This window comes from Cibotium barometz, chromosome 29, assembly GCF_041138505.1.
Source record: "Cibotium barometz isolate CiBa-2024 chromosome 29, ASM4113850v1, whole genome shotgun sequence".
NCBI lineage: Eukaryota > Viridiplantae > Streptophyta > Polypodiopsida > Cyatheales > Cibotiaceae > Cibotium > Cibotium barometz.
Window position 1 is genome coordinate 35,209,924 of NC_141074.1, and position 24,882 is coordinate 35,234,805.

The 24,882-nt window shown below is 42.5% G+C and overlaps 1 protein-coding gene across 3 annotated transcripts in view; it reads left to right on the forward strand.

Annotated features, from left to right (window-relative positions):
• Positions 1–613: 613 nt before the first annotated feature.
• The window catches only part of LOC147622094 (hydroxyphenylpyruvate reductase-like), a 30,499-nt gene continuing 6,230 nt past the window's right edge, over positions 614–24,882 (forward strand). The window contains exons 1-3 of one of the 3 annotated variants that reach the window (XM_086823195.1): positions 614–1,121; positions 13,508–13,997; positions 14,140–14,390. In XM_086823195.1, coding sequence (XP_086679321.1) covers positions 678–1,121; positions 13,508–13,997; positions 14,140–14,255 — 1,050 coding nt within the window. In that variant the 5' untranslated portion in view covers positions 614–677 and the 3' untranslated portion in view covers positions 14,256–14,390. Of the gene's footprint in view, positions 1,122–13,507; positions 14,391–24,882 lie in introns of those variants that run through there. The other 2 variants (XM_086823196.1, XM_086823197.1) reach the window with 2 other exon arrangements.

Here is a 24,882-nt window from a genome sequence, read left to right on the forward strand (position 1 = left end):
TGTGTGTGTGTGTGTGTTTAGATGTGTGTATGATATATCTATCTATATATTTAAAAGTGACCACAACTTATCACCCATCTCCGCACATTAAAATTTAATCAAAATTAATTAAATTATGTCGATGTTTGTATTTATATTTTTAAATACATGTATATATGTCTATGTATAGGTTTATGTATCTAAAACATAATATTGTATATACTATATATTTACATATGTGTATGTGTGCGTGAGAGAGAGAGAGAGAGTGTAAGTGAGAGAGAGAGAGAGAGAGAGAGAGAGAGAGAGAGCGCTTCTATGTGTGGGAGAGTGTTAGAAGAGAGAGGGAGTGTGTGCATGTGTGTGTGTGTGTGTGTGAGAGAGAGAGAGAGAGAGAGAGCGAGCAGGTGTGTATATGTGTGTGCATGTGTGTGAGAGAGAGAGAGTTTCAACATTTGAGAGTGTGTGTACGTGACAGAGAGAGGGAGAGGGTCATGTGCATGTGCATGTGTGTGTGTGTGTGTGAGAGAGAGAGAGAGAGAGAGATGGTTGTAGAGAGGGAATAGTTCTTTTCTGGAACCTTGGTTGACCGCAGCAACGCGCTGGTGCAATACTAGTGTATATATATATAGGTCCTCCTTGGTCTTTCTCCCTACCCAACCTCTTGCTCCCTTTACCTCCCACGTGAGTGGACAGCAATGGAGGAGGAGCACCAGCGAAAGCCGAAGGTGCTATTCACGTTCGACCCTGCCGTGGGAATGCCGGAGGACTTTGTGCCGGCCCTGCAGCAGCGTTTCGCACTTCTGCGACTCGATCTCGCACCAGACCCGCAATCTTTCCTGGCCCTGCACGCCTCCTCTTTGCGTGTCTTGGTTGGTTTCCACACCTCCCTTCCCCTGCTGCAAGCCCTGCCTAATCTCCAACTTTTGGTTTGCCCTGGCGTCGGCATTAATCGCATCGACCTCCCCCTTTGCCAATCCCTTGGCATCAACGTCACTAATGGTGCCTCTGTCTCTGCTGATGATGTCGCCGACCTGGCTATCCTGCTCATGCTAGCTGCCCTCCGTCGCTGCTGCCCTGCCCACGAATACGTCCGCCAAGGCCTATGGCATCTCCAAGGTGCCTTCCGCCTCGCAACCAAGGTTAGTTTCTCCAACCCGATTCCCCATCCGGCCCTCTTGAGCTAACTTACTTTCTTGTTAGTATCGAGCTGTAGAGAAAGAATTATGCCGCCTTGATGACTATGGTAACCTATCATTGACAATGCTCTTCATAGCCTCTTCTTCGCTTAATTTGCTGTGTCACTGCTTCAGCGTTTAAGCTGTTTAGTACCTTAAATCAACGGTGTCAATAAAACGAAGCCTTTGTATTGTGTGGATTCAAGATATGTCACATGTTTCACAGGAGAAGTCCTATCGCATAGCTTTTGAGCTCTTGCATATGATCACGCATGGATCATGCAAAAATGTTTTGGTTTTTCATACTGGAAATGCTGCAAACTGTCTTGGCTTGCAAGTATCTGCCAATTGATCAAGCTCAGAAGAGCTAAAGTAAATGCTACATCGAGCCATTGAATAGATTGCCCTCAAGCCCTTCCTTTTAGCTGATAGGCATTAAGTGGTTCAGTCAGCAACACAGCTCCTAGCTTTACATGTTCATCCTAAACATGTATTCAAATATCAAGCTGTGCTTTTCTTTGCTTAACAAAGCTCACCATGTAATTACAAGCATCTAGAGGTGCAGTGCTTGTGTATCTAAGATTGTTGAGAGAGAGAGAGAGAGAGAGAGAGTCGTCAATGCAATGCAATGTACAAAAGTATACAAAATGCTGATCTGGATTTGTATATCTTCTGGCTGTTGATGATGCAAGCCGAATGCTGATGCTGAGCTGCAAGTGTAGAGGACCTGCGTTTTGTCTTTACTGCTGCTCTTAAGTGCATAATGTTTGAGAGAGAGAGAGAGAGAGAGAGAGAGAGAGAGAGAGAGAGAGAGAGGGTCTCTGGAGTGGTGAAGAGAAGACACGAGAGTGGACACCAAGAGAGAGAGTAAAGGGATGAGAGAGCCGCCGTCACCTTTTCTCTCTGTCTGTTTTCTGTTCCTGTTGGGTGTCGTTTTCTTCCTGCTTGCTGTCACCTTTTCTAGCTTCTTCTTCTACATCTGTTCTATTCCCACCTGCTTGCTGTCTCACCAGTCCTTGTTCATAGCCGCCTTTGCCTCTAGGCTTGTGTGTGTGTGAGAGAGAGAGAGTGTGTGTGTGTGGCTGTTGGGGAAGGCCTTCACTCCATCATAGCTCCAACATAAGGTCTCTACCCTTCGTCGTCCTTCATGCAGGTACAATAGTTTCCACAAGTACTGCAGGTACAGAAAAGTTTCCAGCTGCCGGTACTGTAGGTACAGTAGGGTTTCTAGCAGGTGACTTGCAGGTACAGTAGGGTTTCAGCAGGTGGTACAGGTACAGAAGAGTTTCCAGCCAGTATTGCAGGTACAGTAGGGTTTCAGCAGGTACTGCAGGTTCAGAAGAGTTTCCAGCCAGCACTGCAGTAGGTGCTGAATTAGGGTTTGAGAGAACGGGTTTTCTTTGCTTTTGTACATAGATTTGGATGACCCGGCTGCTGCCGTTGGTGGCATGGCTGCCAATAGCCTTAACATGGATCTTATTGAGGAGATGATCGAGAAGAATGTGGGTTATGCTTCAGATGCCTCGGAGCAACAAAAACGTCAAAGGCTTGATGTTGATGCAAGCTACACTCCGGTGAATGTTGGAGAGAATGAAGAGGAAAGTTCTCAGGTACCTTCTCCGGAGTTTGCACGTTTGCTGTAGATCACTGGTGAGCTTCTGCAAGAATATGTGAAGGCAAATAGCGTGCAAATGGCTGTAGTAGATAATGGTGGTGTGGCTGATGTATGCATGGAGACTCCTTTGTTGCTACAACAGCCAGCAGATTTTCATGATCGTGCTGCTATCTTCTTCTTTACTGGGCGTATTCCGTTGTTGCCTCGTCTTAGAGCATGGTTGGGCCGCTTGGTGTCACGTGAGGCACTTGAGGAGATTTATGATGGTCCGAGAGGCTTTTATGAAATACTTTTTCGCACTTCGGAAGCCCGTAGGGCAGTCTTGGAGCATGTGCCACTCTTTTTGGATGGGCAGTTGGTTCATGTGGTTCCGTGGAAGCCTATGGCAGAGTACCAAGATATGTTGTGCTAGGCTTGCCCAGTTTGGATTGAAGTGAAACAATTCCCACCAATGTTTTGGCGTGTTTTACCAGGTCTCATGCGAGGTATCGGTGATGTCTTGGTGGTACCTCGAATGACATCTAGAAACCGAAATCGTCTATGCATGTTGTGGGATACTGGGAGACCTAGGCCGACACATTTGCGTGTCAATATGGCTGGGCTGCAACCTTTAATGTATGAATTGAGGTGGGATACATTTGTTGGCCACTGTTTCAAATGTGGTGAGATGGGCCACTTTGTCTCTGAATGTCTTAAAAAAGAACAAGTTGTTGCTACCAAGGATATCGTTGATGGACAGTTGCCCGTGGAAGATGAGCATGATGCTCCTTTACATGATGCCCAGCACATGGATGTACATGTGGATATTCAGAATGAGGTTGAGCAGCCATGGGTGGAAGTACGTGGTAAAAAGATACGATTTGTTGCCCCGCGGGGAGATTTCTCAGATGCTGTTTAGCGGGGGCCTTTGCGTACTCATCGGGGGTCCTTACATACATATGCTCATCGCCCTTTGGGTTCAGGTGCCCAGCAACATACCAGGATTGAGGGGCCGGGAGTCCAACTTTCTCAGGGTACAGGGGCTCTTGGGGTGGATAGAGTAGAACGCTATCCTATTAGAAGTCGCCTAACAAAAGAAGCACAACAACAATTATCTCTTGTGTTTGGTTCGAAGGGTGAGGTCATCTTGCCATGGGATGGTCATTACCCTTCGGCACGTGCTCGGGAACTCCAGGGCAGTCTGAGATCACAAATACCATGTCTAAAAATGCAATGCTTCAAAAGGTTCGTGATTTGGCGGATTGTCCTGGGCCTAGTACACGGCCTTGTTGATTCCTTTTCTGGGAAGGCTTATGAAAATTGTACAATGGAATGTAAAGGGTATTTCTTCGCGCCAAAAGCAGTTCAGGCTTTGGCGTACAACTTTTTGTCATGGTTGGGATGTTTTGTGTGCAGTTGAACATAAGCAGCATAAGTTGGCTGGCAAAGCCTATGTATATAAGGGGTTTCATGTTTTCTATAGTGGACATCCTGCTTCGCAGTCAGGTGTTATGTTTGCTTTGTTGTTCTTTCGTAGTTTCAGCCTTCTCTTGTGATTCAAGATGTTCATGGAAGATTTCTAGTGATACAGATTGTTTGGGATGATACACCTTTATGGTTGTTAGGGGTGTATGCTCCAAATAATGCTCGTGCACACCGATTGCTGTGGAATGACTTGTGTACTCTTTCAATCTCTCATCCTGGCTTTGTGATGGGAGACTTTAATATGTGTGTCTCCAGGGAGCAAGCCACGTCGCCTCATTCTGTAATGGATGGCCCGGAGAGAATGGCGTGGGAAGCTTTTGCAACAAGGTCGCTAAAACAAGACATGTGGTCTTGGTTGCATCCAGATGAAAGGGGTTACACTTATGATGCCTCACAACAGTTTCGGGGCACTTATGCTAGATTGGATAGGATGTATATTTTACATCAAGATCTCTTTTTGCCAGAGGTTCTTACTATGATGGTTGATCAGCAAGGTTTTGTCGGATCATTGGCCGCTTGTGTTTGAAATGGTTTATCATCCTGTGGATGCATATAAAGGCTTGTTGGGACGCTTGCCTTTGCGCTTAAATCACACTTTTTTGGAGCATGAAGTTTTTGATGTTTATATGCGTCAGTTGATACGACATTTCTCCACAAGAGTGTCCATGACTGATTATCATGCTTGGCCAGTGTTCCTTACCAACACTCGGAAATTAGCGCGGCATTATGGTCTTGCTAATGTCTCTATACAAAAACAGTATGTGACTCTTCTTGATCGCTTTTAAAGGGCTTGCAGGCGTTCATGTTTACTGACTCTATGGATGCTGAAGTTGTGGATGTCATAGAATGGCTGAAAAAGGAGCTATCTAGGGTGCAGGAAGCACAATATGTTCGCTTTAAACTACTTGCACGTCTTGATGCTTTGCGGGATTCTAACTGTCAATCTCATCGCTTCTATGATAAGTTGCATCAAAAACATATGCGTGAGAATATTGTTAGGCTAATGGATGCCCAAGGCAACCTTGTTACTCAACCTTCTGAGGTTATTTAGCATTGCATCAGGTTTTATGAAGATTTGCTTGCTCCTCGAGAGGATGTCTCGCCGACTGTCCTGGCTGCAAGGGAGTCATTGTTTGCTGAAGTACGATATCAAGTTGACCCTGATGTGGCGGTTCAGCTTGCTGAAGTACGATATCAAGTTGACCCTGATGTGGCGGTTCAGCTTGATGCTCCTGTTACTCAAGGGGAAGTGGAAGCTGTTCTCTCCAAACTTCCCATGGGAAAGAGCCCTGGTTGGGATGGTTTGACAAATGAGTTTTTCCGAAAACATGCTGATCAGCTTGCAGAGCCTTTGACGCTTATTCGTCAAAGGGTTTGGGATGAGGGATATATGCCTGTCGATTGGAAGCTGGGCATACTTCGTTTGTTGCCCAAAGTCCCTTCGCCTACTTCTTTGGCTCAATGGCGCCCGATCTCACTTATGGGTATTATGTATATAATCTTTACAAAGATTTTTGTCAATCGCTTGTAGAAGGTGCTTCCTACTCTTATTCATCCATATCAATATGGATTTGTGCATGGCAGGAATATTTTGCATAATATTCTTAATGTTCAAATTAGAGTGGATTATACCAAGGCAAAGAAGCAAGAGATTGTGATGGTGCAGCTGGATCTTGAAAAAGCTTTTGATCATGTCAGCTGGTCTTTCCTTTCTCAGTTAATGACAGCCATGGGCTTTGGTCCCAAAATGGCTAATAACTTGGTGCATTTACTTGGCTCTAGCTCTATCACGCAGATTATGCTCAATCGGATGGTATTTCTCTCACCCATTCTCTCCGGCAGGCCTGTCCTTTTAGCCCTCTTTTCTTTGCCATTGCCACTCATCCTATGTTATCTCGCCTAGATGCTATGGCATCGCATGGTGAAGTGGTTGGTTTGCATCTCCCTCATGGCAAGCAATTGGTTGCTCAAGCCCTTGCGGATGACACTTTTATGTTTCTCAAGGCCGAAAAAGCCAATATAGATTGAGCAATGGAAGCTTGGAATAATTTTGCATTGGCTTCTGGGCTGAAAATAAATTCAACAAAATCAGTCCTCATTGTATGCACGGAATTTGATCTTGAGGCATTAGGGTGGCAAGGCCGTGTGGTGCATACAGGAGACATTGTTCGTCATCTTGGGTATCCGGTGGGTGTGGATGTGGACCCCCAAGCGCTTCTTGCTTGGATTTTTGCTCGGATCTCGGATAAATTTGTGTATTGGAAAGCTCAAGGGTGGCCTATGCACGTGAGGGTTAAGGTAGCTCAGGTTATTATTCTTAGCATGATTTCCTATTTTTTGCCTTTGCTACCTTGGACGCACAAATCTCTTCTCCGTTTGGTTGCTCCCATTCGGTTTATGCTGTGGAAGAGGCAAGGAAATATTATGGGTCAAACATGGATAGCTTGGAATCACATTACGACGCCCAAAAGAATGGGTGGGGCTGCTTTACTGGATGGCCGCTTGCATATGGTGGCGCGTAGGTGGGCGCTTTTTCAGGATATGTGTTTGCAGGAGCAGCCTTGGGTATTCATGGCTCGTGACGTGATTGAGTTGGAGGGATTGTCACATAGACGGACACGTGTGCAGGCTTCATGGTGGGACATTGTGAATGCGGCTCATCCTGTCCGTATTCGCTCATCTCACATTTTATCGCATATTGTCCTTTCTTGGCATGAAGTTCTACTATTGGCTCGCTGGGATCCTGGTCATGAAAGACCACTTTTGAACTCTTTGCAGTTCGAAACATTTGTGGAGTCGCGTGTCATTGTTTGGCTAGACAGAGATGCTTCACGCATACGACTCAACCGCATGGTCAGGTTAGGCTTGGTTACAATCCGAGATGCTGTGATACCTGGTCGTGACATGCCATATTCATTTCATCATATTTGGCAGCACTTTAGGGTTCCTCGGACATTTCAGCCACTATGGGTTGACATCATGCATGCACTTGAGCCTTTTACTCCATTGCCTCGGCCATCTGCAGATCAGCATTGGCTTGATTGGGCACTATGTAAATTTGGTGACTTGATATCACTTTCAGCTAACCAGGTCTATCATAAGCTCGTATCAGAGAAAGATTGGGTTTCAGCCAAGGCCAATAAGGTGTGGGGATTGCACAAGTCTAAATCATGGTGGCAGAAAACTCTTATGCGTGGTTGGCAGTCTAAACTCCCTTACCAAGGTAAGGTTTTCATTTGGAGGATGTTGGTGGGAGGGTTACCTACACGGGATCAGCTCAGGCGTCGTAAAATTACATTGGCCTCTTGCTTCTTCTGCTGCACGACATGCACTGAAACAGTTATGCATCTGTTCATGAGTTGTCCAGTGGCCCGTCAGATTTGGTCTTTTGTCTCTCGCGTTTGGGAGGCAGTAGAGAGGTCTACTGTTTCGGCTCATTAGTGGATATTTGGGATTTGTCCTCAAGTCATTACTTCGGACAGTCACCTTGTGATATTCCATTTTCTTAGATGGACAAGACTTTGGCATATTTGGACTACACGGAATGGGTTCATCTTTGATTCCTTGTCTGGAATACATGGGCACATTCTACGTATCCGTGGTTTGCTGCTTTGGCATTTTTCTTCTCTTCTCTCAGCTCAGCTACTGGATGCAGATGTTATTTCGTTATGGTCTACGGCAGCTCGGCTGGCTCATCTTTGATGCTTATTTGGCTAGGAGGCTTTCTTATTAGTGTACAGGTTTGCATGGTCATGATCCTTTAGAGGATCTTTTGTGGGGGTTTTTTGGGGCCATAGGTTCTGTGTGAGCCATGTGGCTGATGTACTTTTTTACATATAATATAAAACACCATTTCACGGAAAAAAAAGAAAAAAAGAGCACAAGTGGTCAATGCAAGGGAATGTGGCTGTTGATGATGCGAGGTGAATGCTGATGCTGAGCTGCAAGTGTAGAGGACCAGAGAGAGAGAGAGAGAGAGAGAGAGAGAGAGAGAGAGAGAGAGAGCACAAGTGGTCAATGCAAGGGAACGTGGCTGTTGATGATGCAAGGTGAATGCTGATGCTGAGCTGCAAGTGTAGAGGACCTGCATTTTGTCCTCACTGCTGCTTCTAAGTGCACACTGAGCACAAGTGGTCAATGCACTGCAATGTGCAATAGAATACAAAATGCTGATCTGGATTTTGTATATCTTCTGATGATGTGCTTGTCAGAATTTGGCTGTTGATGATGCGAGGCAAATGCTGATGCTGAGCTGCAAGTGTAGAGGACCTGCATTTTGTCCTTACTGCTGCTCCTAAGTGCAGGAGAGTGGGATCTTGATCCGGAGCTTCTCAATGCTGAATTCAGGATGCTGGGACATGCCTAAATGCTGGATCTTCACTACTGAAAATGGGGCAATGTATGTATAGTGTGGGAGGGGGGAATGGTCGGCCAAATCCACCCACTGCTGGTCAGTGAGATTTGGAACGGTCGACCATTTTTGTTTGGCCTACAAAATGTTGGCTATTTTTGGCTTGGCCACAAGTGGTCGGCCATGTTTTTTATAGTTTCTCACCCCTTCTGATGTATCCAATGCAACTCACTGTCCTATCGCTCCACCATCTCTCACAACTGGAAGCAGAAGGAAGTTACTTTGGTGTTCTTTGTTAATATTCGACACTTTCGCACATGCAGGGTGCAAATACAAGACCATAGGCGTGGACGATACTAAAGAAACTATACTAGACCAGTACCCACATCTTGAATCTTGACAATCAATTGCCGAACCTTAGATTAGAAGATGGTGGCTTTCCGGTCAAGGTTAAGGAGCTAATAGATCAAGTGGCAAGTATCTGTTTGTATGGTTCAGTTTGAGAAAATTTCCAATTTTTCTCGAGTGAGATGCACACATTCTTTTCCATGGAGGTTTCATTACTTCCATCTAACTCAGCTTCGATCTATCTTTGTCACTTTAGAGAAGTTGACTGCTATAATTTTGTAGGAACATTCAAGACATGATTGCTAGATGGGAGTGGTTTGAATAGTTCTTGTTGGCAAGAAAGAAATACAAGGATGGTTGCTCTTGGGGGCATTTTTTAGATGAGGATTTTTGGAAAGATTTCGATCATCACTTAGAGGTGAGAGGAGGTTTTACACGATATGTTGTATGCTCGTCAATTATGTTTGGATGGTCTTTTAGTGAAGGTCATTATGAAGGGTGATAATTTTGTTACCTTCATGGATCATTCACTTTGTGATTGTATATAAGTATGGTTTTGGAGATATCCTTGCCTTGTTGTCAATAAAGAATTGTTTAGTGTGACCTCGATTTCTTATGTATAGCTTGTTATGTGACAACTTTAGCTGTCAGGAACAATTATCCATGATCATCAAGTCTGAGTTTCCCTCTTCTCATTTGCATGGTTTGCATACATGATTAGACCGGTATTTCAAAGATACTGGCACCATATAGGGGGTTCTAGCTTCATGTTGAGGTAGAGGGACGCTTTTAGGGTAGCGTAGTATGATAGCTAAAGGAGTGATAATAGATGCTGCTCTTCAATTCCAACTACATGATTTCCTCTATGATTTAGGGATGACTCATATATCTTGAGTCATTGGGAGTAGAGTCACTTCTTCAAATGTGAACGGTACATAGATGGTTGACTCATCTAGCATCACCATGGACTTGATCTATTCCATCTCTCTTAAAATTTTCCTTTGGCATTTCGGAGCATGGAGAAATTGAGAAGGTCCATTCCTAGAAAATGGGGGGAAAAGGCACTCTATTTATACAGGTAGCCTCCCATAGAGAGGAATCCATATCAAGTGCAAATGGGCCAGATTTTTGGCCTAGCGAGTTCTAAGCCCAAGTCGGCTAGATTACAAAGGGGCAATCGAATTTGGGCCACCAATAGGGTAGGGTGGGCTTGCCTTCATAGGCATGCATGAGCTAGGGGAGGAAGGACCACCGAGATGTAAATTTTTTGCTAGATTTAGCAACACGTTCGCCCATTTTGGAGGAGCCAGTAGCTCTAGTTTTGGTGAGAATTTCCATCAGCACTCATTCTCAAATATATGAGTAACTTAAGCTTGTCTTGTCTCTTTCTGAGTTGTTTACTACTTGCACTTGGAGCTTGTCGGATAGGGGCTGATGCTGGACAAGAACCACAACCACTTGCTTTGGTTTGCTTACAATTTCCAAGTAGTTGAGAATCGAGGATCAAACTTACATTTCTGTATAAAATTCTATCAAAACTCACAATGAAATTGAGTAAAATCATTTCATTAATTATAGGTATTCAAGTAAGAGCATCAATTACAACATTGTCTATAGCTTATGATTTTGCACGAGGGATTCTAGGAACAATTGAGGGAGCATTCAGCACAAAGCAAATCCTTTGCTGTCCGTGATGGTGTCGTGTTTCCACAAACCAAGTTGGCATGTGTTGTCTCGGAGGTGAATCCCATATTTACCAAGGTGATTCCAATATTTGCGGTGTTGGAGGATCCAAGGTTGCACCTTACTCAAGGTTCTTCTTTGCATTCTTTGGACATTATGAGAGGGTGTTAGTATTAAGCATCTCATATGTGCATTTCAATGAGCGCCTCTATGGTGGGTGTCCCCGCCTAGAGTGTGTATGTGCGGCGCTTTGTGCCTACGAAAAGCACATTGTGTAGAGGTACAGGAGCTGAGGGGGTGTATGTGGAGAGCGGTTGGCCATTTTGAGTATAGGCCAACCCGCTCTTGAAGTGTCTATTTAAGGCTCTCATACCTTTGTATTCATTAACTATACATCAACAATTGAGTACTTCCATCACTATGTTGCTCTACCTGGCTGGCACTCTGTCTGTCCCTCCTTTCTCTTGTGCTTCTGTGTGTGCCCACCAGTGACACTTTCTTCAGCGTTTCTTGTGTGGAAGGAACAATCATGCAAAGGGCTTCTATTCAAAGAAGCCATGAAGACACTGAAGAAAACAACCACAAAGAAAAATATTGTTTCCACAAGAAGACAAAAGCCAACATTGTAAGAGGAAACAACTTTTTGAAAGTCCAAATTGTCTATGTTGTGACCTGATGCTGTGTGTACCTCACACTTGGGATCCCATGTCTGGCCTAGGATACTAGAGACGTGAGATTTATTGTTGACTAGGGAATACTTATCCTTGATACAATATGAGGTAATCCCTTGGGGGAGGGTTTGTTGGGATCAGGCTGTTCCTCTTGTATGCACAATGTGTGCAATGTACTTGTGTCCTAGTATGGTCACAGAATTCAGTGTATGTCCCGTGGTGTGTGCAAGGGTCAAGTGTGCTTGGGCCATAGCTCATGTCACAATGTGCCTAAGTCATGGGTGTTGTGTTTAGAGTAATGTAAGGGATGAGGTAGTTCAAGATTTGTGTATGTATAATTGAGGAATTAGGGGGTAAGTCTATGAAGTCGTTTATGGAGACGACTATGGAAAGGCAGTCACGTATCAGCCTACTTGGGCAGTTTCTGGATGAGATTAGTGTGGAAGGCACACGTACAAAAATAAACGTTTTGCTATTATGCGTGCTTTGAAACTGTTAAGAGTATTAGTTATATGAGGCCATTTGTATTAGTATTAGTTGTATGATTTTAACTAATCATGATAGTAACAAATATGTATGTGATCAGCAAAAGCTTTCTGGTCACAAAGCTCAATCAGCTGAGTTGATGCAACAACTTGCAATGCAAATTCGACATCAGAAGGGCAAGTCACACCATGCTCAATATCTCTTACCAATCGAGGTGAACACATCATGTCCTCAAATGACAAACTCGGAAGACAAGTCTCTACTATGTCAAACAAGAAGGGAAAAAGATGACAAATGTAGCAAGTGCGCTTTTTTGGAAGAGCAGAGAAATGACCGATGCCCTAGCTGTCTGCCCGAGAAGAGCTTGTAGACTTGGGAGTGGAACAAGACCTTTTGCTGTTGCTGCAGCATTTGAATATCTGTTCCAATGAATAGGGTAGAAGATCTGCCCACTTGAGATGGAGTGCATGTGCTACGTATATTAAGGCTGGAACTTAAGGATGTGAGGCTGGAGACTTAGGGGAACTTAGAGGGAAAGATGGATGTGTATCTGTGAGCTTAGGCCGAGGATGGCTGTGTATGGAAGCTGTGAACTGAGGGAAGAGATGGCTGTGTATGCAAGCTGAGAACTGCGGGAATAGAGGGCTGTGTAGGGAGGCTGAAGACTGAGGAAAGAGATGACTGTGTATGGAAGTTGAGAAGTGACAGTATGTAAGCTGAGGACTGGTGGAAAAGCAGGCAAATAAGGAAAGCATTTGCTGGAGGATTGAAGATGGTGGCGGGAGTTGAGGAATGGCCAAGGATCTATTCTAATATATAATTCACGTCATTCTCTTCTACAGCTTTCTACTACGTGTCAAGCTCATAGACTATTAAAAATAGTGGTGTTCTCTCTGTTTATTTTCTTTTGCCACGAGTCTCCATTGAAATCTATCTTTTAATGGCACACTAATCCAACATCTCCACATTTTAAATTCGAATTTTGATTTAGTAGAAAAGTTTACATCGGTCTTATATCTCAGAATTTCATGCCTCTTTCCACACTTCAAATTCTTTCTCCTTTCACTTTTCCCCTTTAATAATCTTTCACCCCTCATTTTTCTTGCCTAAACAATTAACTCTTAAGGGATTTAGCTAGTTATAATTTTTAAAATCATGGGACCTTATTGTGCAGCTACCCATGCAGACATCCCCTATTCCAAAGCCGCACCATACACAGAGATGCACACCACCTCTATTTGTAGGTCGCGACTAGTGACCCTTAAATAGGCCAGCCAGTCAAACCTGCTGGTCAGCGAGTCAAACCTTTGATTGGTCAACGTTTTGACCAATCAGGTCTTGGCTGCAAATTTCCCCCCGTTTTTACCTTGTTTTGTGTTGACTGTTTTGTTGGTCTTTTCCACCCCCATTTCGCATGTGTTGACTACCAAGGCAAGTGCTTGATGCAACATCTAACAGTGACAAATATATGCTTGGCCTGACAAACTATCATGCCGAGAGCTCCTTTCTGTTGGTTGTCCCCTCTTATGGACTCGCGGACTACTTAACTATATGCACAGTCAACTTGCCACATTATTTATAGTAGAATGAATGTGACAATGAGTTCATATTTTTCCACATTTTGAGATTTCTTACGTTCTTCTGCTGATTGTTCTGATATTTTCATATTGAAAACTTTGATTAAAAAATCCATCTTATAATTTATAGCGTCTTACTTTTGGCTTTTTAACAGGCAAGTGGAAGGCGAGTGGGCATCGTGGGTCTTGGACAAATTGGAACGGCTATTGCAAGAAGAGCTGAATCATTTGGGTGTCCCATCTCCTACCATGGACGATCACAAAAGCTGGATGTGCCCTATGTTTTCTATTCAAATATTCAGGATCTTGCTACCAATTCCGATGTACTGATTGTCTCCTGTGCCTTAACAGAAGAAACAAAACATTTGATTTCCAGGGAAGTCCTAGATGCATTGGGCCCAGAGGGAACTTTGGTGAACATCGCTCGTGGGTCAATTGTAGATGAGGTTGAGCTGGTGAAAGCTCTCAAGGAGGGCCGTCTTGGAGGAGCTGGCCTGGATGTGTTTGAGAATGAGCCCAACGTTCCTGAGGAGCTGTTGGGTATGGAAAATGTTGTGCTGACTCCACACATTGGAAGTGGAACCTTCGGTGCCAGAAGAGCAATGGGTGACCTTGTTATTGCCAATCTTGAGGCTTTCTTTTCTGGTAAACCTCTTCTGACCCCTGTCATTTCAAATTAGATTGTCTTCAAGATCCCAAACAATTAGCTTGTGATTGGACTGTATTTGTAGCCAAAACTTCTGCAGCAAGTAAGGATAAAATTGTTGTGGTTGGACTGCATTTGTAGCCAAAACCTCCGCTACCTCAGCTAAAATTGTTGTGGGCTGCCACAATAAAGATGGCTTGGCAAATAAGGAGGGCTGGCAGATTAAGGAAAGCCTCCTGCTATTACTGAGTAAATGAAGCCTCCATTTGGATCCATTGAATCCAAGGGCTTCAGTAGCTATGTTGTCCTTTTCAAAAGACAAGCACCATTTGGCAAAAGGGCACAAGATGTTTTGGATTCTTTACAAATCTAAAAAATCCTTTAAATAGAAAGTACATATAAATAGGTAACTACAATTACAGGGTTACTGCTCTCTCTCTCTCTCTCTCTCTCTCTCTCTCTCTCTCTCTGTGTGTGTCTCTCTTTTCAAAAGTCTAGTTAAGGGATCCACACTTAACACGGGCCTCTTATCCCCGTCCTCTTGTTTTACTCTTGGTCCTTTACATTGTCTTTCTCTCCTTGTTTGGAGATGTTCAATTTTTAGACGGATACTAATCGTACTTTGTTTACATTCCAAGTCTTTCTACGTGGCATTCTCTAGTATTCTAAGTAATAATGTGTGTTCTTGCTGTCTTGCTTTCTACTAAGGAATGTGAAAGGTGGGAAGATTGTGTCTTTGAAATAAGAAAGCATACACTTGTGATTAGCCTTATTGCGATTCATTATCCATTAAAGTTGCGAATTTATGGCGTGTTAATATGATTCTCCTCATTAATGGTGGAACTACAAGAATGTCAAGATGGGAGTCCTTTTTGCGTAACGGTGCAAAATTATACATCAATGACTTTAGGTTTTTAATGTACTGTTGTGGCATGTGACAGCATCCAAAGAACTCTCGATTGTCCAAGATTGATGCGCAGTATAGATAGGCATTATATATGGGACATATTAAGGAATTGACTTTGTGCGTGTATCCAACTATTTCTTGATTGCTTGAATGCGACTTTGAAGTGATGTACCTAGACTCTTAAGAAGAGGCTAAATGGTCCTTGGAAGCTTAAAATTGAACTTAGAAATTTGTTTGGAGCCGCAATGAACACGTAAAACTAGTTTTTTTCCTAACATGGTGACTTTACTAACAAAACATTGTGGCAATGAAAGAAAAGTGTTTGTAAGTTGCAATTTGAGTGCGCATATTGTACCTTTTGCTATATATTGCGCAAATATGCTCCAACCTTGATCCGTTAGAATGCTAAGTTCATGTTGAAACTTTTTAGCAACTCGCCTACATATACGTATGTAGAAGTTAGATATCCGTTGTTCCAGTAGGTTATTTTATGATGCATTGGAATATGACCTATATTGGGGCCTAAAGCTTCCTTGTCAAGGCACAAATGCACTAAAAAATAATCATAAACCTTTGTCTCTTTATGTGCTATCAAGGAAGATTGAGGAATGTAAGCCATTGGATGAGGTGGGGACTAGTAAAGTTGAAGGATGATCAATAATGTTCATAATAATGCTTTGAGTTTAGAAGTATTGAAATGAGTTTTTATATATTCCTTGAAAAGAGCATTATGGTGTATAGAGGTTGAACATAATCTTTGTCTTGTAACTACATCACTTGGCTGTTATACTATCTACCTCCTTGATGTCTTCCTATTATATCTTGTTATGGTTTCTTGCACCCATTGATAGTCTCAAACATTTGATATACATTCTTAGCTCCTAGAGCACAACTACCCTTTGCCTCCACTTGCTACTACCTGATTTTTTCTTTGTGCTTCTCGTTGCCCCCTCTTCACCCTTACATGTTGACTTTCTTGCCCTCTTGCCACAGTTCTTCCAGCCCCAGGTCATTGACGTGCTATTGTAATAGGATTGTCTTGCATACTCCGATGTTTTGTTCTTGGGTAACAAGACTAGCAAGTCAAAGCATTCACACTCTAGGTGTGTGAATGGCATCATTGTTTCTCTTTAATAGAAAGCCTAGCAAGGTTGTTTCCCTACCACCTACATGCTTTCCCCCATTTATGCAACCACCACCCTTGTGCTTCCCCATCCTCCAATTTTCTCTCCTCTCGTCTCCTTTTTCAGGAAATTTCTTTGGTTGTTCTTTCCCCAAACAATGGCTCTAAAACACGAACTGGAGGCCCTCATGCTCTATTAGTCTTTTGGGTTTTTTTGAGAATAGCATATTGCCACTATGAAATTGAAGTGTCTTACCACTCTTGAAGTGAAGCATATAGGAGAATTGTTGGGTATCCTCCAAAGCTTTGAGACATGGCTTTAGGTGGATATCCACATCACTGAGGCTGTCATGTATTGCCTACCTTGTGCTTTGCCATCCGTCTAATACTTTTTCAGTCTACCTCTCCTCTCCTCTCCTCTTTTCGGCAATTTCTTGGGTTGTTCTCTTCTCAAACGATGGCTTTGAATGAGGAACTGAAGGTCCTCCACCCTATTAATCTTTGAGTTTTTGAGAGAGGAGTAGATTGAGAGAGTAGATTGTGATTGTGAAATTGAGTTTTTGAGAGAGGAGTAGATTGAGAGGAGTAGATTGTGATTGTGAAATTGAAGGCATATGACCACTCTTGAACCACAACACATAGGAGAAATGTTGGGTACTCTCCAAATCTTTGAGATTGGCTTTAGGAAGACATTCACATTAGTGAGCTTGTTCTCATGGGTCTTGGAACTTTCATGTACTACCTCCCTTGTGCTTTACCATCTTTCCAATACTACTCTTCTCTCCCCTCCTCTTTCACTCAATTTCTTGGGTTGTTCTTTCCTCAAATGTGGACTTCAAATCAAGAACTAGAGGTCCTCCCACTTCATCAATCTTTTGGTTTTTTGAAAGAGTGGAAGATTGCCACTATGAAATTGAGGGCATGTGACCACTCTCAAATTGCTCCGGGGGGGGGGGGGGGATCACTATATGTAGAATACCCCTATCGCGTGCGTTCAAGGCCTATATTTTAAATCCTTTATCTGTGAATTTTTTTATCCATATAATATCCCCTTTTCTTTATGAATCTGTAAATTTTTTTGAAAAAATTTTAAATCATACCCTTATGTAAATATATTTCTGTAAGTTTCATAAATTAAAAATATGCTTCTGTTGAACGCACGTGATATTTACATTTTTTTGTGAGTGACCCCCCCCCCCCCCCCCCCCCCCCCCCCCCCCCCCGAGTCAAATTGCAACATATAGGTTAGGTAATCTCCAAAGATTTGAGACAAGCTTTAGGAGGACATGCACAACATCACGCTTGGGGTATTCATGTACAACCTCCCTTCTGCTTCTCCATCCTTCCAATACTTGTTCCATCCACCACCTCGCCTCTTCTCTCCTCTCCTCTCTTAGGAAACTATAGAATCATAGAATTCATGTGAAGGCCTAAATGTTGATGGTGTTGGTACTTCAACAATTTAATGGCACAAAAGTCAATATTAGGTATAAGTGGTGGTGTTAACTCTAAGTATGCTTGTAGTACTATAACTTCTAGTATTAGGAAAAATGAGAACTAACACACAAGATATTGAAGGCAAACAACAAGGACTACCATGATAGGTTTATCAAAACAATGTGTTGCCATATATATATATAGGCAGTGATGTGTGTGAACACACTTAGGACCGCCGGGGCACTTTTTTCCTCTTTAGGAGGTTTTTTCCCCCGGCTTGTATATACGCCCATCCTTCTAGGGCTAACTTATGTTTTGTACATTGACACAATCTAATACATTGTGTGTTGTGTGCATTCTTGCTTCTTCTTCTCCAAGCTTTGCGTGCTTTCCTGCAACCCTAATTCCAACAATTGGTATCAGAGCAGGCATCGGCTCCCAAGGCTACACTGCTAGCACCCTTCGACTCACATTCTCCGATTGAGGTGAGCTTTCACGAGCGCTTGCAGGTCCCTATACTCTGCAAATAAGGCTCGAAGGGCTTTGCATTCTCAGAAATCGCATCTAAGGTCATTTTGGGCTCCGTTTTTGCATTTCAAGTTCTGCACAGGTGTTTTCGTCATTTCGTGCAGAAATTTCGACAATGCAATTTTTTGCAAAACAGGCATACGTATTCTATTGTGGACCGTGCTACATAGGACGAGTTGTTCTCTGTTCAGTCTTTGCTTCATTACAGGTAGCTTTTGCATCAGTTTCAGTCAGTGGCCATGGCTGATAACAACAATGATGTATTTCGCATGTTGTCTGTTGAAGACAAACTGGATGGAGACAGCAACTACCCACTTTGGGCATACATGATGCAGCATGTTTTGGTTGCAAAAGGAGTGTGGAACATTATGCAGGGTATGGATGTACGTCCAGGTTCTTTGGATGTGGGATCTATTGAGGATGTTGCAGGTTCTAGCAGCTTTACTGTTGTTGCTGCTGTTTTACCCACTGTTGAACAAGCTCGTTGGGACGGTAAAGATGCGCAGGCTCATGCCTTGATTGCACTTTCTGTCAAACGTAACATCACCCCACATATTCATTCAGCTAAAACAGCAAAACAGGCTTGCGATATTATTCTAGCTGGTTTGTATGCAGGTCGTAATGAGGCAAAAATCTCTTACCTGCGTAAAGAGCTAGAATTAAAGATTATGCAGGAAGATGATGACATGAATGTTTTTCTTGCTGAGATTAAAGATCTCAAAGAATAGTTGATTTCTGCAGGTGAGATTATTCCTGATCATTCTCTTGTGCAGACTGTTCTTGATGCTTTACCTGAGACATATCAGACTTTTGCTTCCACGTGGAGACTTCTTACTGAGGACAGACCTAATGCTGTCAAGTATGATACTTTAGTCAACAAGCTCTTGCAAGAAGCGCAGTCTAGGCAAAATAGGGCCAGGCAGTGTGCAGCTCAAGCATTTATTGCTGCCCAGTAGCAGAGAAGAAGTGGTAAGGCAGCCCCTTCCACTGTTTCTTCTCCTATTAGTAGGTCTGCAACTTCTTCTCCTTCCCCACAAGTAGCAACAATAAGTCTGAGAAGGCTCTTGATAAAGGCAAGAAAAAGACCAGGTGCAACTATTGTAAGGCAAATGATCATGTCATTAAGAATTGCCCTAAGCTAAAGGCTAAAGAGGCAAAGAAGAAAGAGTCAAATGCAGCCACAATAGCGGATGCTTCTACAAATGCAGATTCTGCAAATGTTGTGCAGGATACAGAATGGGCGTTTAGCGTGTATTGCCAGTATGACCCATCTGTACATGATGCATGTTTGGCAGTTTCTGTTGACTCTAATGTATGGTATTTTGACAGTGGTGCTACAAAGCACATTACCTCACATCGTGATATGTTCACTTGTCTTGAGGCTGTCTCTAATGGGAATACTGTCACATGTGCCAATAATGCTTCTTACCCAGTGAAGGGCGTTGGTAAAATTATGCTTACTGCTGCAAATGGCAGCGCTTTCACACTTTCAGATGCTTTGTATGTGCCAGGGATAAAGAAGAATCTATTGTCTGTCTCTGTGCTTGCTAGACTTAGATTTGTAGTCAAATTTGTGGATGACAGATGAACTGTTCATGATTTGATTTCTGGTGATACGATTATTGTATCTGGCACCTTGTTTTGTGGGCTGTATAGGCTCAATTCTTATGACAAGTGTATGGAAGATTCAGCAAATGCAGTTTCTGATGAAAAGGCAGTTTCAGATGCAAAACTATGGCATGCTCGTTTTGGTCATCTGAACTTTGCTAGTTTGCTGCGTTTGCAAAAATTTGATATGGTTTCTTCATTGCCCCCTCTTGAGGCACCATTGAAACATGTTTGTGAAGGCTGTATTTTGGGCAAAATGCAGCGTTCTGCATTTCCAAAGGATGGTTCTGTGCAGGCCACTCGCAAATTGCAACTTGTACATAATGATGTATGTGGGCCTATGCAAACTCCGCCATTTGGTAAACACTTGTACTTCGTGACTTTCATTGATGATTACTCAAGGCATGCATGGGTATATCCACTGAAGGCAAAGTCCGAAGTGTTTTTGTGCTTGAAACAGTTTTTTCTTATGGTTGAAAATGTATCCAATTGTACTGTGGGCACCCTCCGTTCTGATCGAGGAGGGGAGTACTTGTCTAAAGAGTTTGATGTATTTCTGGCTAGTCGTGGGATAAAACACCAATGTACAGTGCCGTATACCCCTCAGCAAAATGGTGTTGCTGAGAGGAAAAACAGGTCACTTATGGAGATGGCACGATGTATGGTCAAGAGCCAAGCTTTGCCACATGCGTTTTGGCTTGAGGCTGTCATGCGTGCTGCATATGTACTCAATAGGTGTCCCACTAAGGCCTTGCAGTCTATTACTCCATACGAAGCTTGGCATGGCAGGAAGCCTTCTATTGGTCACTTGCGTGTCTTTGGTTGCTTGGCCTATGCTTTAGTGCCTGTGCAACAATACAGGAAATTGGATGATAAGGCTCTCAAATGCATTTTTGTCTCATAGATCAGCCTATTTCTGATGCAGATTTACAGGATGTAATTTCTAAGGATAGGGCTGAAAATGAGCAGGCTAGAGGTATGCCTAAATGGCTGGTGCAAACCTTGCGTGATAGTAAAATTGATGCACCTATATCTAGTCGTACTCGTTCAGGTTTTCAGCATGCCTCTTATGCATTAGATTGTTATGCTTTGGCTGTGTCTAGTATGTGTGAAGAGGAAGAACCTCTTTCATTTGATGAGGCACAAAAATCAAAAAATTGGTTGGCTGCAATGCAAAGTGAATATGATGCTATAATGAAGAATGGTACATGGTCTTTGTGTGATTTGCCTATTGGTAAAAAGGCCATTGGATGTAAGTGGGTTTTTAAGTTGAAACGAAAGCCAGATGGCAGTGTTGATCGCTATAAGACAAGACTTGTTGCAAAGGGTTATGCTCAAGAAAAGGGCATTGATTTTGATGAGACCTTTGCTCCCACTTGTCGTATGACTACCATTCGTAGCATTTGTGCATTGGCAGCTCATAATGGTTGGAATGTACATCAACTGGACATAAAGATTGCGTTCTTGAATGGAGATTTGCATGAGGAGGTGTATGTATTGCAGCCTCATGGTTTTGTTCAAAGAGGGCAGGAAAACAAAGTGTGCAGGTTGAAAAAGGCTTTATATGGTTTAAAGCAAGCTCCACGAGCTTGGTATGAACAGATACATGCATATTTGACTGCACATGGGTTTCAGAATAGTCCAACAGAAAGCACTTTGTATGTTAAATGTGTGGATGGTGTACATCTAATCATTGCTCTCTATGTCGATGACCTGCTGCTCACAGGACCAAATGAGAGTCATATTGCTGATTTTAAGGCTGATTTGAATGCCTCTTTTGAGATGTCAGATTTGGGGCATTTGCATCATTATTTGGGGATACAATTTAAGCAGTGTGATGGAGGTATTGCTTTGTGTCAGACAAAGTATATTGAGACATTGTTGCGGAGATTTGGCCTTGAAGACTGCAAGCCTGTTGCTACTCCAATGGAGACAGGTTTGAAGTTGAGTCTTCATGATGCTGGAGATCACTTTGATGTCACACTCTATCAGACAGCTGTTGGTTGCCTCATTTATGTATGCATTACAAGGCCGGACATTCAGTTTGCAGTCTCACAGGTGAGCAGGCTTATGCATAGCCGAGGGTCTCAGCATTGGAAGGCAGTTAAACGCATCTTTTGCTACTTGAGTGGCACCATACATCTTGGGTTGTTTTATCCCAAGGGGGGATCGTTGTTGCCAGATTTACATGCTTTTTCGGACTCAGATTGGGCTGGTTGCTATGACACAAGAGTGTCCACAAGTAGTTTTTGTTTCATGCTCTCGGTAGCTCATGCATATCTTGGTTGAGCAAGAAGCAACCTACTATGGCCACTTCTAGTTGTGAAGCTGAGTACAGGGCAGCTTTCACAGCTACGGTTGAGTGTGTGTGGCTCAGACGGCTTATGGTTGGCTGACTTGGATGTTGGACAGGAGTCTGCCACCTCTATCTTCACTGACAGTCAGAGCGCATTGGCAGTTGTTGCGAGAAACCCAGTTTTTTATGCTCGCACAAAGCACATTGAGGTGCATTATCACTATGTCAGGGAGAGACTCTCAGCAGGAGAGATCAGCTTGGCCTATGTGCCAACACAGGACAACCTCGCCGATCTTTTCACAAAGGCGCTTCCTTGTGAGAAGTTCGAAGCTTTCCGCAAAGCTTTGGGCTTGCTCCCCTTTGTGGACTGATCTACTTCGGGCATGGCACTCCCCTATACATGAGTGCCAGCTCTCGTTCACACCATCACTCCCAGGGGGGATTTGTTGCCATATATATATATAGGCAGTGATGTGTGTGAACACACTTAGGACCGCCGGGGCACTTTTTCCCTCTTTAGGAGGTTTTTTCCCCTGGCTTGTATATACGCCCATCCTTGTAGGGCTAACTTATTTTTTGTACATTGACACAATCTAATACATTGTGTGTTGTGTGCATTCTTGCTTCTTCTTCTCCAAGCTTTGTGTGCTTTCCTGCAACCGTAATTCCAACACAATGTGCTCAAATCTACACATTACATGTTAGGTATAAGTGATGATGTTAACTCTAAGTATGCTTGTAGTACTACTAGTATCGGGAAAAATGAGAACTAACACACGAGATATTGGAAGTTAACCAATGAAGACTACCATGGGTTTATCAGAATAACCTTCAAATCTACACATTACATGCTAAAATAAGAATATGATATTAACATCCTTGGCCTTTAACTAGACTATGCATATTTGCTTAAGCTTACAAAACTTGGTAACAAATGCTTAGATAAGTGTGAGAACATGGTATCTAAAATGGGTTTCCATGAATCTAGCAAAGTTCACCCTGAGAAAGACCCAAATATTTTCCCAAAGATAGTTGATGGTCTTGCATTTGTATGAATGAGAGGATAAAAATCTAAGTGATATTTTAACCATCATGACAATGGAATGTGGAGTGTCGAAAGGAGATTTGCCAAATATAAGCAAATGTGGCAAGAAAACCTTGTGGAAAAGGAGAATGTAACTGTGGAATAGATTATGATTTTTAAATCTTTCTTAGAAAACATATAAGTACAAAACACATGCACGAGTACAAAGAAGCAATTACATGTCTAATTCACACAAAATTAGGAAATATGGAAAGAAAGATCTACTAAAAGCATAAATATTTTGTTCTCCAAAAAAAATTATACTTTAATTTTGTGTCTTTAACAAATCTAACAAACTGTCTTTTTTGTATTAATCATACACACACACACACACACACACACACACACACACACACACACACACACACACACACACACACATATATATATATATCATACATGTATACATACACACACACACATACATACATATGTACACACACACACACACACACACACACACACACACACCCCATCTTTGGGCTACTAGTCAAATGTCACAAAAGTGGCCAAAAGCAGAAAAAACTAACTTTTGATCAATTTTGTGTGGAAATAGCCACAGGATGGCGTGCTCCATCTTTGTGGCAAGCGCATATGCCACTTTTGTGGCAATAGCCACAAGATGGCATGCGCCATCTTTTTGGCCATTGCCACAAAGATGGAGCACGCTATCTTGTGGCTATTGCCACACAAAAGTGACCAAAATTTACTTTGTTATGCTTTTGGCCATTTCTGTGGCATTTGGCCAGTAGCCCAAAGATGGCACACGCCATCGTTTGGGCAATATCTCAAATATGGCGTGTGTCATCTTTGGGCTACTGGCCAAATGCCACCTTTGAGATATTGCCCAAACGATGGCGTGTGCCATCTTTGGGCTACTGGCCAAATGCCACAGAAGTGGCCAAAAGCATAACAAAGTAAATTTAGGTCACTTTTGTGTGGCAATAGCCACAAGATAGCGTGCTCCATCTGGAGAGAAACCAAGGGGAGTGGAAGGGAAGGAGATGGGTGTGGGAAAGAGGAGAGGAGTTGAGGTAGGAAGGAAGAGCAAGAGGAGAGGATGAGAGAGGGGAAAGAGAAAGGGAAAGGAGGGAGAGAGGAGGGAAGAGGAGTAGATTGTGGGAGTGAGTTGTGAGAATGAAGGAAAGGGAGGTTGCTTATATAGGTCCAGTAGCGTTTTTTAATTTTGAAGCATTTTCCCTTTGTTGTCACTCATTTTTTTGTTTTTACATGGGGGTATTTTTTAAAAAGCAAAATTTGTAGAAATAAGTGTTTTTTTGAAAGAAATATAATTTCAAATATTAATTGCAAAGTCAACTTTACAAGAAAAATTGAGGGTTTTTAAATATGTTTGTTAGGAAATAGACCCTTTTATCATTTTATATAAAAATATTAGGGTGTTTCAACTCCCAAAAACTCTGTCAACTTTTTTTCCTTTATTTAATATCAAATTTTAGGGAACCTTAGTGTTTAGGACTTTGCAAACACAATACTATCTCAGAGTGTTACATATAATATAACATAGTGATTTATTGGTTATCAATAAATGAATAAAACTTTCCTTCTTATAATGGTTCACACACACGTGAGGTTTAAGAGATTGGGTGTATACTATAAGCAAAGAAACTGAATGAAGAAAATACATTGGTGTAAAAATAAACTTTTAAACTTTTATATTTTCTAAATGTTTTCTTGAACGTAGGAGTTTACAAGAGGGCTTGGATGTAGCATTCTATAACAGAAATGAAATGGACATGAAAAATACGTCACTAATCCTGATAGTTGCCTCATGCATATTAGAGTTTGAAGACTCTAAAGATATTCAGAAGCATGGAAAATGATTTGCTATGCATCCATTTGAACCAATGGCATATCTTTACACCACCTTTATAATGGTATGA